We start from the raw sequence: 13,813 nt of genomic DNA on the forward strand, positions 1-13,813 counted from the left end.
AACAGAGATAAATGTCTAATTAATCTGTTTTTTAATGATGTTGGTTGAGGGATTAATGTTAGCCGGAACACCTGGAGAACTCCCCTGCTCTTTTTCAGTGCCATGGGATCTTTTATTTCCACCTGAGAGTACAGACAGGGCCTCAGTTTAACGTCTCATTAGAAAGACAGCACCTCAGATAGTGCAGGACTCCCTCTATATTGTACCAAAATGTCAGTCTAAATTATGTGCTCAAGACACTGGAGTGGGTCTTGAACCCAGAACCTTATTCAGGGACTTCTGAAGACAGAAGAAAGGAAGCAGAAGGGTTTAGGGATGAAGTCGTAGAAAGTCAGGCTGAGCTGTCAGAAGTCCCTACTACCCATGGTGAATGGATGTAAAAGGGATATACAGAAGGCCAGAGAGTCAGAAGACCGAAGGACGGGGGAGAGATATAAAGCATAGGTTGCAAAGGTAGGGTGGGCAAGGCCATGGATTAATTTGAAGATGAGGATGAGGATTTTAAATGCTATACATGGGGGGCACAGAGGTAGTGTAGATCAGCGAGGATGGGGATGACGGGCAGGCAGGACCCATTAGGAATAAAATACAAGTGGTTGAGTTTTAAACGAGGTGGAGATAAAGGAGGGGAAAGAATAGGAGGTTAGGTCAAGGGTGGACTTTTGAGGTTGAGGGTGTTGATGGAGCTTTTGAAAGGGAGAGAAACAGCACCTGAAAAGATTGGCAGGCCTGGGGGGGGCCAGAAAATATAATTGAGTGGTTAAGCACAGGGTGGTGAGTGAGTCAAAAGTGAGAGGGAGGTAGATATTAAGGGGAGAGGCCAAAGTGGGAATTAATGATAAAGGCTAAACCACTGCCACTGCAGTTTGACAGGGCAAATAATGGAATGTGTAGCCAGGTGGAAAGGCTTCACTCACATGCTAAGTTTCTGTCAGGGGCATTCATCCACAAAGAAGTCGTAGATGGTGAGGGTCCTGCTTGTGAGTGAACATTCTGCAGGGCAATGCAGAGAAGCACAGCAGTTGAACTCCTGGCAGGGGGGTGGGGGGGGGACAATGGAAGAAATGAGAGAATGGGAATAAGGTAAGAGAGATTAGCCCCCAAGGAGACTAAGGCCGCGATTTTATCAGCACTGAGAGGGTGGGTTTGGAGGCGGGTCAAGGGTTAAAATCGTTTTGATTGATGCGGGGTCTGATTCCGCCGTCAACCCGCCTTCAAACAATTTTCCCAAGTGTCGGGTCCCCGGTTTGCGCATGGACCCGACACTGAGCAGCGGGAAGAGGATTAAAGCCACTTACCTGCCTGTTAACAGGTACTTGATGATAGTAGTTGACAGGCTCTTTTTCAATTTTGCCGCTTCTGCCTTGGGTTTCTCTCTTCACAGATGCTGCCTGACCTGCTGAGTATCTCCAGCATTTTCTGTGATCACAATGTCATTAGGTTTAGAGTAGTTATGGAAAAGGTCATGGAAAAATCAAATGTAAAAATACTTAACTGGAGGAGGGATAATTTCAATGAGTTGAAAAGGGATCCGGCCCAGGTGGATTGCAATCAAAGATTGGCAGGTAAAACAGTAAATGAGCAATGGGATGCCTTCAAAGAGGAGATAGTTCAGGTACAGATTAGGCACATTCCCACGAGGCAAAAAGGAAGGGCATTCAAAGCTAGAGCTCCCTGGATGACTAAAGATATAGGCCTAGAAATTGGGTTGAGGCGCCAAACTGGCGCCAAGTTCGCCTGGGCGCTGATTTTTGCGCTGCATTGGGAGTAATACCGATCGCCAGAAATTCAGTTTCAGAAACCCTCGAGGGACACGGGGCGAGGATCGAGGCGCTCCGCGTCCCTCTTAGGGTGCTGAAACTGAATATCGCAGCACAACGTGCCGCAGCGCCACACCCTGTGGCACGGCATGCTGCGGTACTGCAGGCCTTCCTCCCATTGTTAAGGGGGAGGGGCCTGCAACAGCACGATCCCCGATCGCGAGTGCCGGCAAAAGAGCCCGGCACCGAGGAGAAGTGCCGGGCTCTCGGGAAACAGCCGGCAATGCCGCGGGGGGGGGGTCAGGAGGCCGGGGACGGAGGTGCTGGCAGGCGGCCGTCCCGCACCTCCACCTTAACTTGCGCCGCTGCCGGCACAGCAAGGCCCCGTGAACCGGGCGCGGGTAGCGAACGGCGCTACAGCGGCGTTCGCTACCAAATATCGCGAACGGGGCGCTAATGGGGCGCTGCGCACACCGATGACGTCATCGGTGGCGGCGCAGCACAACAGGCTAACGCCACCATTAGTGCCCCTGCTGAATATCGCGGGAGGCGCAGCCAGTGGCGCTACAGCCACTGACTGCCTCTTTAGGCGCTAACAGGTGGCGCTACTCACCCAATTTCTCCCCCATAGAGATTAAAATGAAACAGAAAAAGGAGGCTTATGATAAATGTCAGGTTCATAATTTAGTAAAGAACCAAGATGAATATAAAATGTACAGGGAAGAATTGAAAAAGGAATAAGAGGGGCAAAGAGAGTGTATGAGATTAGATTAGCAGCTAACATAAAAGGGAACCTAAAAGTCTTTTATAAACACAAATAGTAAAATGATAAATGAAGGGTAGAGCTGATTAGAGATCAAAAAGGGGATCATCTTGTGGAGGCCGAGGGCATGGCTGATGTACTGAAGGAGTACTTTGCATCTGTCTTCACTAAAGAAGAGGATGCTGCGAATGTCACAGTAAAGGAGGAAGAAGTAGAGAAATTGGATAGGATAAAAATAGAGGTACTCAAAAGGTTGGCAGCACTCAAAGTAGAAAAGTCACATGGTCCGGATGGGATGCATCCTAGGTTGCTAAGGGAAGTAAGGGTGGAAATTACGGAGTCTCTGGCCACAATCTTCCAATCCTCCTTGGATATGGGTGTGGTGCCAGAAGACTTGAGGATTGTAAATGTTACACCCCTGTTCAAAAAAGGGGAGAGGGATGAACCTGGCAACTACAGGCCAGTCAGCCTAATACTGGTGGTGGGGAAACTTTAAGACATTAATCCAGGACAAAATATGGATTATTAACTGAAAGCCAGCACAGATTCATTAAAGGCAAATCGTGTTTGACTAATACAATAGCAAAATACTGCGGATGCTTGAAATCTGAAATAACAACAGAAATTGCTAGAAACACTCAGCAGATCAGGCAGCATCCGTGAAGAGAGAAACAAAGTTATCGTTTGATGTCTGTGACCCTTCGTCGGAACTGAAAAAAGTTAGAGATGTAACACATTTTAAGCAGGTGCAGAGGCAGGGAAAGGGGGGGGCAGGGGGGGTGGAAGGAAGAAAAGGGGCGGTCTGTGATAGGGTGGAAGGCAGGAGTGGTTAAATGTTGAAAATGGGGGATGGCAGAATCATCAACAGCTGCTGCCTGAAAAAATAGGGGCAGGGGTTATAGTCTGAAATTGTTGAACTCAGTGTTGAGTCCAGAAGGCTGTAAAGTGCCTAATAGAAAGATGAGGTGCTGCTCAACGTAAGCAACAATACATTGAGCCAGGAACACTCCATCATTTTGTCTTTATGGGCTGCATAGGTGTGCACCATATAGCATCGGTGATGACATATAAAGATTAAATCTATGTTCCCTTTAGTTTGCATATTATCTCAAATTGTAGATACTACTGTAATAGATCTTGATGTTCTAAACTAGGATTTATTCACTGATGATGCAACAGCACTAAGTTCCAAATTTCCAGGCACACACAATTCAAACAGGACTAGCCAGTGAGTAAGAAACATAGACACAATTAGGATTGAGTTACCTGAGCTTTGAAGGCCAGATTGGAAGGATTTGGAGGTCACATGTGGCTCTAGGACTGTCAGTTTGTCCATGGCAGCAAAGTACAAATAGCAAACTGAATTTAGTCTATCTCAAGCTATGAGAGGTTGATGTATGATAGCAAAATACTGCAGATGCTGGAAATCCGAAATAACAACAGAAAATGCTGGAAAAACTCAGCAGGCCAGGCAACATCTGTGGAGAGAAATTAGAGTCGACGTTTCGGGTGAACCCTTTTTCAAAACTGGATAGGAAATGAAATAGATCGAAGGCAGGGCTGCGATAGAACAAAAGAAGTAAAGAGACATTAAGAGGTATTCAAAACCAGACGAGATGGTAATAGGACTAGTGGAGACAAAAGACGGCTCAGATTAGGTGTGAAGTGTACTGGCAGAATGAGAGACAGCTGCCATGTGGGAGAGAGAAAAAAAAGGAAAGGGGGGGGAAGGGAAAACCCAAAACAAAGGGGTGGAAAAAAATATATAAGTAAAAATGTAATAGGGGCCGAGGTTATGATCTGAAATTGTTGAACTCGATATTGAGTCCGGAAGGCTGCAAAGTGCCTAATCGGAAGATGCGGTGCTGTTCCTCGAGTTTACGTTCAGCTTCCGTGGAACAATGCAAGAGGCCAAGGACGGTGAGGCCCGAGTAGGAATGGAGCGGTGAATTAAAATGACAGGCGACCGGAAGCTCGGGGTCACCCTTACGGACTGAATGGAGGTGTTCCGCAAAGCGGTCACCCAATCTGCGTTTGGTCTCCCCAATGTAGAGGAGACCGCATCGTGAGCAGCGAATATAGTATACTAGATTGCAAGAAGTACAAGTAAATCGCTGTTTCACCTGGAAGGGGTGTTTGGGGCCCTGGACAGTGGGAAGGGGGGAGGTGTTACATCTCCTGTGCTTGCATGGGTAGGTGCCAGGCGTAGGGGAAGGGCTGTTGGGGGTGATAGAGGAGTGGACTAGGGTGTCTCGGAGGGAGCGGTCCCTATGGAATGCTGAAAGGGGAGGGCAGGGGAAGATGCGTTTGGTGGTGGGATCACTTTGGAGGTAGCGGAAATGGCGGAGGATGATCCGTTGAATGTGGAGGCTGGTGGCGTGAAAGGTGAGGACAAGGAGAACTCTACCGTGGTTCCGGGAGGGAGGGGCAGGGGTGAGGGCAGAATTGCGGGAGATAGAACGGGTGCAGGAGATAGAACGGACACGGTCGAGGGCCGTGTCAACCACGGTAGAGGGGACTCCTCGGTTGAGGAAAAAGGAAAAGAGGTTGATGTATGTTGGACCATGATGTGACACTTAGTGCAAGTCTTTTCTCTTGCTAATGTTTTGACTAAAAATCTGGAAGATGGATAATTGGAGTTTAGCTGATGGAAGTTCCACGTTAATTGTAATTTTCAGTTTGATAAACCAGTATGAAGCCCTATCTGCTTCATGAGTCTGGTTGTTTGGACCTTTAATCTGGCAGTACAAGGTTAATCTCAGTGGCTGGTGGAGTGTGTATCAGAGCATTGGTGATACGGTGGACCTGATAATTCCTGTCTACTTTTATAACGTTTGGGGGCTGCTTGTACATGTTTGCCTAAACTTATTTAACATTGACCCAAAGAGAGAAGAATAGAAGGAATCCCAGGGAGGATGAAGACTAGGATCTCTGTGAGATCCTGACAAATCACTCAACTTCCAGTGTAGGAACATGCAGAGCCAAAGCATTTATACTTTAGGCCATTCTGATCTTGAACACATCGAGCAACCTGCTGATTGATACTGTGGCTGGCCAGCAAATGTGTGCAAGTTATCATCATCCTACTCTTCTTCCTGGTCACTGTTAGACTCCCAGTCACCTTGGGATAGTCTTGGGACAGCTTCCTCGGGAACCTTTACTCTTTAAAGATGCTAGCGGACCTGATGTATTTCCACTTGCAATGTTTCTCTTTTTATTTGAAATTATATTATGGGAACTAAAAAATCAAACTTGCTCAAGTCAACATGAGCTTCTGCTGCCTTGATAGATCTGCATGGGCACTTCAGTATGCTTCCAAGGAGCTCTGTTGCATCGTGGTTGCTAGCTGTGTCCTTCATAAGATCTCTATTCAGAAAGTACTGGAATTGGAATCACATGTGGTGGTGGGCCCATCCTGCTGAGGAGGTTGAGACTGGCCACTGATCTGCAATATGGCAGATCTAATGGTTTCCACCAGACCTTGTGAGTACTTTCAATTTCTGTTGTGTCCAGGATGTGTGGCCCTGTTTTATGCTCTGGCTCCTACTTTTCAGCATTTTAGCATGTGTTGCTAATTAGTTGGGCAAAAAATAATAACTGGCAAATCTAATAACTGCATTTTGCTACACATTTAAAACGAGTGATCTTATATAAACAGAAGTATAATAATGTGAAAACAATTTTTCATGTAAAAACATGGTATTGCATTATATTCAAGTGTAGTGATAACTCTAGCTAAATGCTTAATAGGAAATTAATAGTATAGAAACATTAAAACAAGTATCTCTCCAAGTATCAGTGAGAGAGGTGATACAGTCTAATATAAAGTTGCATTAAATAGGCCATGTTTACTAGCACTCTCCCGTAAAAGGCATGATTATAGTCTTGTGCAATGATTCCTCCACTATAATTTCTTATGTTCTGTTTGTTGCTCTACAGAGTGGTGTGTGTGGGTGGTGATGGGACTGCAAGTGAAGTGGCCCACGTTTTACTCCTCCGAGCCCAGATTGATGCTGGGAGGGACATAGATTCCAACTTCACGCCTGTCAGAGCACCACTTCCTCTCGGCATAATACCAGCAGGTGGGCTTAGAAAATGCTGACTCATTTGGATCTGCATCTGTTCTTATTCAGTTATCACCCCTTCATAATTTAAGTTAAATGACTAGCATTTATTATAGTGATATATATATATATATATATATGTACACAGTTGCATCAGTGATTAGGGATGTGTAGCTCGGGAACCAATGATTCTGACTACTGAAATCATTGTTGATTGTCTTTGAATGATAAACAGGATGATTTTATTATAATCAGAATATTTCAAAATATTATTACATTGTCTATCTGGCAATTAATTTCCTGAAATGTCTTCATTATCAGTGTTGTGAGCCTTTATATAGATAATATATATAGGGATATAATTTTATTTGTCATGCAGTATTACAGGTGCTGTCTCATGAAGCTCATAAGCGAGGATTCAATGTGATTATTTCATTTTAAAACTCTTAACGATAACAGTGAGTATCAAGGGACACATTTTACTTAGGAGATTATGAGGTTTAGGGATCTATTACAGTTACACTCCATGGTCATAGAAAATATATTTCTAAAAATGAAAAAAATGTTATCTGCGATTACCTGTGATAATGTTACTAAGATAATGTTTTTGCTAAAAATTACTGTAGAACGTTCTTATTTTGTTTAATAAACATTTTGCAGTGGCAGGGCTGTGTGTCCTCAGAACACTTCCTGTAATTGAGTATTTTTATGCTAATGGTATTTCCACATGGTGAGGGGGGAAGCGGGGAGGGTGGAAAGATATTTTACTGAAAATATCCAGTTTCTACAGCAGCTTAAGTGTGTTTAATTCCATTTTGATTACAATATTTTGACACTATTGAAACAAATTAAGATGCTACTCTGATAGATTTGAGAAAAGCAGTTTAATATTAGAAAACCAATATATGCGCTGAAGCAAAATCATATTGTAATGTTTAATAAGATCATGTTTACAAATTGGTTTCATACTTCAAGATTTAACTTGTGTAGTACTTTCCAATTACATAATAAATCTTGGATAATTAACATTATGGAGTTTTTAGTGTACTCTATGTGCTATTATGATTTATTGTATTGAACATTTGATGCATGTCTAAAACTAAAATTTCCTATAATTTATAATGTCCATTGGACAGATATTTTAAGATCAGGCTAGATAATATAAAACAATGAAAATTTAAGGCTCATGAGGTATATTTTTCTCTTTCAGTAAAAACAAAACTTTTTACTTTAATTATTTTATGTTTAAATACCTGTGATTCAAAATGGTGGCCAGTAGTAACTTTCTTCAAGTTAAATTAATGAAATTATAAATTTGATAGTGGCAATGGCAGAAACCCGACTAATAGTAAGTCACGTGAAATGGTTCTATTTTCACACTTCCTAAACATCTAATTTGGCACTAACCAGAAAAACTGATGGAACTGTATTTAACCCAACCATGGAGGGAGCAAAATCTAAGTGACATAGCTGACAAAGAGTTTGAAAATTTGCAACCTGACCCAACTCCTAATGTCAGCCCTCCTGGCTCAAACTGATTCCTGATGGCAGCTCACACACTCGATTGAATAAATCACAGCTGATGGATGTATCACTCTAAATATGGAGAGGCATGATGTTTATGGGTAAGAAGTTGACTGGAGGGGGTGGGGTTGCCTGATCCATGTCGCAGAAATCATGAAAGGACAATGACAATATCAATAAGATCATTGCACTTTAAGGAGGTGAGATCAGCTGATTAAAGCTGCTTGAACTATCCAAAATAGTCAACACGCTTAGTACATTTTAAGCGGCGTCGTTGTAATTTGACACCTGTGGTGATGACAAATGGTTAGCACCATTTGCCCAATATAGGCAGCTGTCCGTGATAAGTGAGGCCGGCGTAAGTAGTCAGTACTGTAAATTAATTTCTCATATAGATCTGACTCTGTGGTGTATGTAACCTGTTCCACCTTAAGAGAACTACTTTAAGAGATGTACTACTTTCTCTTGGCTGCTGTATACTGTAATACCAGTGGTGACCACACCGGTATATAAGTGTTGTGTAAGGATTTGCTGGGCAGTTCAGCCCTGACCTCCGAATAGTGAAGACCTGTTAAAAGTTATTCTTGTTGTCTGTGTCCAGTGATTGATCCTAAACATAACTGGGACACACAGACTCAACAGTGGCGACGAGTCCGATCTTACCCTGCGGCAGTTTTACATCCAAGGCAGCTTCGTCCTCAGAACGGGCGTCGAGAAGAGGCATCCGCCCTCATCATCCTGCTGAGCACCATCGCACGGGAGGCATCGAGAACCCAGGTTAAAAAGAAAAAGAATTCTGACCACGAAGCCCTCCATCAGCGACAGGCAGCGATCATCCCTTCTACCACGGTGTTGGGTAAGCCGATCAGCGACACGAGCAGAAAGTCGGCCGCGTTGGCTGTGGAGTAGGGGAGGGAAAACGGAGGAATAAGGGCGGAGAGCTCGACCACGGCCGGTAGAAAGGGCCGGGCTGCAATCGAGGCCGAGAGGCGCAGCGACTGGGGCAGCTTAAGGCTCGAGAGCCGCGGAGAACTCAAACGCAGCCAGTGTACAGGACCGGGCTGCAAGCGGGGCTGCGAGGCAAAGCAGCGTCGGGGAGTTGAGAAGCTTAAGGCACGAGAGCCGCAGAGAATTCAAACGCAGCCGGTGTAAAGGACCGGGCTGCAAGCGGGGCTGCGAGGCAAAGCCGCGTCGGGGAGTGAGAACCGCTGGGGAGGCGAGAACGGCAGCAGCAAGGCAATCGCCATTGCAGCCAGCGGGGGAAGAAGGCAAACGCGGGAATCTGCCATTGTAGTCGGCGGGGGAAGAAGACGAGCGCGAGAAAGACCGCCAAGCGCGCGAAGCCGCCATTTTAGTAGGCGGGGGAAGAAGACAAGCGCGGGAAGCCGCCATTTTGAGAAAAAGAAAAATTTTTTAAAATAAAAAAAAAATTGCAAGGATGCCTAAACATGGGAGCATTAATACCTTTGATAGCGATATCAAAGATTGGACCACGTATGTAGAACGCATGGAAGTGTATTGTAAAGCAAATAAGGTACCAAATGATGAGAAAGCACTAACCTTATTAAGCTCAATGGGTGCGAAAACATACGGGCTATTGAAGCACCTTCTATCACCAAATAAACCGGCGGATCAGACTTTCACGAATATTGTTACTGTCCTGAAAGATCATTTAAACCCCACGCCGCTGATGATAGCGGAACGATTTAAATTTTACAGAAGAACGCAGCTGAAAGACGAAAGCAACGCTGAATTTTTAATTGAACTGTGTAAGCTAGCAAAGTACTGTCAGTTTGCAACAGGACTAGCAGATGCGCTGAGAGATAAATTTGTGTGTGGATTGTTAAAAGAAGGAACACAAAAGCGACTGCTTGAGGAGAATGAGCTTACGCTTGATAAAGCTGTCACTATTGCAGCATCGCACAAAGCCACAGTGAGAGGCACTGCGGAAATGCAGCTACGGTCACCGGAACTCAGCACCAATCAAATGGTCTTGAGTACAGTAAAATGTTATCGTTGTGGAAAGACAACGCACGATCAGAACCAGTGCTGGTTCAAAAATCAGGAACACAAAAAATGTGGCAGGCTTGGTCACATAGCTAAAGTATGCCGGTCAGGAAAGAAGACCAGCAACAAAAAGTCACCGCAGGAAAAGTACAGAAAGGTACACAAGGTGACAGAGAACAGTTCGAACGAACAGAAGTCAGATTCAGACTCCAGCAGTAATGAACTGGGTAGTCTAAGAGTACACAATGTTGGTAAGGAAGCAGACCTCCAAACAATTTGGGTCACACTTCAGATAGCAGGAGTCCAAGTGAAGATGGAATTGGACACTGGATCGGCATTGACGGTCATGAATAAGAAAGATTACAAAAGGTTATTCCCACATATTCCCCTACGGGATACGGAGATTGTATTGAAAACATACACGGGGCAAAGAGTATACCCCATCGGGAAGATAGAGGTAAAGGTGGTCCACAAGGGCAAAGAAAGCCGAGGAATGGACTTCTATGTGCTACCTGAGGGAGGTCCACCACTACTGGGACGGGAGTGGATTAGGAAAATGAATATGGACTGGCATTCCTTAAAAGCACTAACGGTAGATTCCGGTACAAAAGATGTCAAACCTAAACTATTGTCCAGAATATTGGACGATGCTAAAGAGGTGTTCCAACAGGGACTGGGAACACTGAGAGGAATTACGGCAAACACCAAGGTTGAAGAACATGCAAACCCGAAATTTTTCAAAGCCAGACCGGTACCTTATGCAATACGACCTGCTGTGGAAGCTGAGCTGGAAGGGCTAGAACGTTCAGGAGTACTGTCTAAGGTAGACTGGAGTGAGTGGGCCACGCCCATTGTCCCCGTCATGAAGCGTTCATCGAGCAACAAGCCGGGGGAACCGGGGAAGGTTCGCATCTGTGGAGATTTCAAGATCACTGTTAATCCGGTGCTTCACACGGTGCAGTATCCGCTTCCGCGGATTGAGGATATCTTCGCTTCGTTGTCTGGCGGGAAACACTTCACCAAGATAGACCTGGCGCAGGCGTACTTACAGATGGAAGTTGAGGAAGAGTCACGCCAGTATCTCATGATCAACACGCATAGAGGCTTGTACCGGTATAATAGACTGGTTTTTGGAGTGGCATCGGCTCCGGCAATTTGGCAGAGGGCCATGGAGCAGGTATTACAGGGAATTCCAGGTACACAATGTTACCTGGACGATATTCTGATTACAGGAGATGATGACGAGGAACACCTTGCAAACTTGGAACTGGTGCTCACCAGATTGAAAGAATATGGTCTTCGAGTTAATCGCCAGAAATGTGAATTCTTTCAGAAGCGGATCTCGTACTGTGGTCATGTCATTGACCAGGAGGGGTTTCATAAGTCTCCTGACAAGATCGAAGCTGTTGTGAAGGCTCCCGCTCCGGATAATGTATCCCAATTGAGGTCGTTTCTAGGGTTGATTAACTATTACCATAAGTTTCTGCCAAATTTATCCACGGTGCTGCACCCGCTGAACGCTCTTTTGCAGAAGGGAGTACCATGGAAGTGGAGCGAGGACTGTAAGAGGGCCTTTCGCGAAAGCAAGGCATTGATCACCTCAGAGGAAGCGTTGGCTCACTTCAACCCAACGCTGCCTATTCGTTTGGCTTGTGATGCTTCTCCATATGGTATTGGGGCAGTACTCTCACACAAGTTGCCAAATGGCCAGGAGAGGCCAGTTGCGTTCGCATCCAGATCATTGACCTCCGCTGAGCGCAACTATGCTCAGATAGATAGGGAGGCTCTCAGCCTTGTGTGGGGAGTAAAGAAGTTTAATCATTACCTGCAGGGCCAAAAGTTTACGCTTCTGACAGACCACCAGCCGTTGGTATCCATTTTTAACCCTAAGAAGGGTGTTTCGGTGATGACAGCACAGAGACTCCAGAGATGGTCCCTTTTCCTAGGGGCACATCAATATCAGATAGAATTCAAAGGTACAAAGCAGCATGGTAATGCTGATGGGCTGTCGCGCCTGCCACTACCTACAGAGGAGGAGGCACCGACGGTTGACCCTGTTGAGTTATTTCACTCGACCATCATCGAATGTTTACCAGTCACCAATGCAAGTTTGAAAGAGAAACCAAGAATGACCCGACACTGTCCAGGGTCTACGAAGTGACAGTGAAGGGATGGCCAGCACATGGTGATCCACTGTTACCGGCATTCTCAGCAAGACGAGAACAGCTGTCCGTCTGACAAGGAACATTGATGTATGGAACAAGGGTGATTATTCCTCCTAAGCTAAGAGAGAGAGTTCTAAAGGAACTGCATGAAGGTCATCTGGGGGGGAGTCAAGATGAAAAGCCTTGCTAGGGCTTGTGTGGTGGCCGGGTATCGACCAACAGATAGAGGAGCTGACGAAAAGCTGCTCAGGGTGCCAAAAAGTGCAAAATGCACCTCCGATTGCACCGCTGCATCCATGGGAATGGCCTTCAACCCCATGACAACGTGTACATATTGACTTTGCTGGTCCTTTCATGGACTCCATGTTTTTAATTGCGGTGGACGCACATTCTAAATGGCCAGAAGTGATTAAGATGACTACCACTACCTCGGAAAAGACGATCGCGGTGTTAAGAACGATATTTGCAAGAAATGGATTGCCAGAACAAATATGTTCAGACAACGGACCGCAGTTCGTGTCAGAAGAATTCCAGAGATTCATGAAGAAGAATGGGGTGAAACATTATACCTCTGCCCCATATCATCCGGCTACAAACGGGTTGGCCGAGAGATTTGTACAAACGTTCAAAAAAGCGATAAAGGCCATGAGCGAAGATCAGATTCCACTACAACACAAGGTGGACAAATTCCTACTGGCATATCGAAACGCCACCCATGCAGTGACAAACCAAAGTCCTGCCATGATGTTCTATAACAGGAGGTTGCAGTCCAGGTTGGACTTGTTAAAACCAAATGTGCGGAGGGAAGTTGAAAACAAAACAGTTCCAGCATATAAATAACAAGACCACTCGGAGTTTCGAATTAGGACAACCAGTGTTAGCCCGGGATTATAAAAACAAGAAATGGCAATCTGGAACAATTCGGGCCAGACAAGGACCCCCGATGTACACGGTAGATGTTGGTGAAAATGTAATACGGCGTCATGCTGACCAACTGGTAGAATCGAGAACAAGGGTCGAACCCATGGTTACGGCAGAGACAACCGTGGAAGAAGTTAGTGAACCTGAAGCATCTACCTCAGAAGTGAATGTACCTGATGATGATGTCCAATCCATAAGAGACCAACTAGATGAGTCACCCCAACAACGAGAATCAGAGACCCCTGAAAGGCGTTATCCAACTCGAATCAGGAGGCCTCCTCAGAGACTGAATCTTTGAACTGTTTTGCATGAAGTTGTATGTATATATAATGTTATTATGTTATGTTAAATGGGGATATAACTGTTAAGCTAAAAAGGGAGGATTGTGGTGTATGTAACCTGTTCCACCTTAAGAGAACTACCTTAAGAGATGAACTACCTTAAGAGATGTACTACTTTCTCTTGGCTGCTGTATACTGTAATACCGGTGGTGACCACACCGGTATATAAGTGTTGTGTAAGGATTTGCTGGGCAGTTCAGCCATGACCTCCGAATAGTAAAGACCTGTTAAAAGTTATTCTTGTTGTCTGTGTCCAGTGATTGATCCT

General features: G+C 45.1%; 1 protein-coding gene across 10 annotated transcripts in view; it reads left to right on the forward strand.

Annotated features, from left to right (window-relative positions):
* cerkl (CERK like autophagy regulator) overlaps positions 1-13,813 on the forward strand; it is a 270,368-nt gene that overhangs the window by 152,876 nt on the left and 103,679 nt on the right. For 8 of the 10 annotated variants that reach the window (XR_015078153.1, XR_015078154.1, XR_015078155.1 and 5 more), the window contains one exon: positions 6,463-6,605. The exons of the other annotated variants lie outside the window; for them this stretch is intronic. Coding sequence is in view for 5 of the 8 variants with exons in the window: in XM_085985970.1 (XP_085842096.1) it covers positions 6,463-6,605 (143 nt within the window). In the remaining 3 variants the exon portion in view is untranslated. The remainder of the gene's footprint in view (positions 1-6,462; positions 6,606-13,813) is intronic. 10 annotated transcript variants of the gene reach the window in all.

This window comes from Somniosus microcephalus, chromosome 4 (genome assembly GCF_052327205.1).
Source record: "Somniosus microcephalus isolate GS21.2 chromosome 4, FLI_Smic_1.0, whole genome shotgun sequence".
Lineage (NCBI taxonomy): Eukaryota > Metazoa > Chordata > Chondrichthyes > Squaliformes > Somniosidae > Somniosus > Somniosus microcephalus.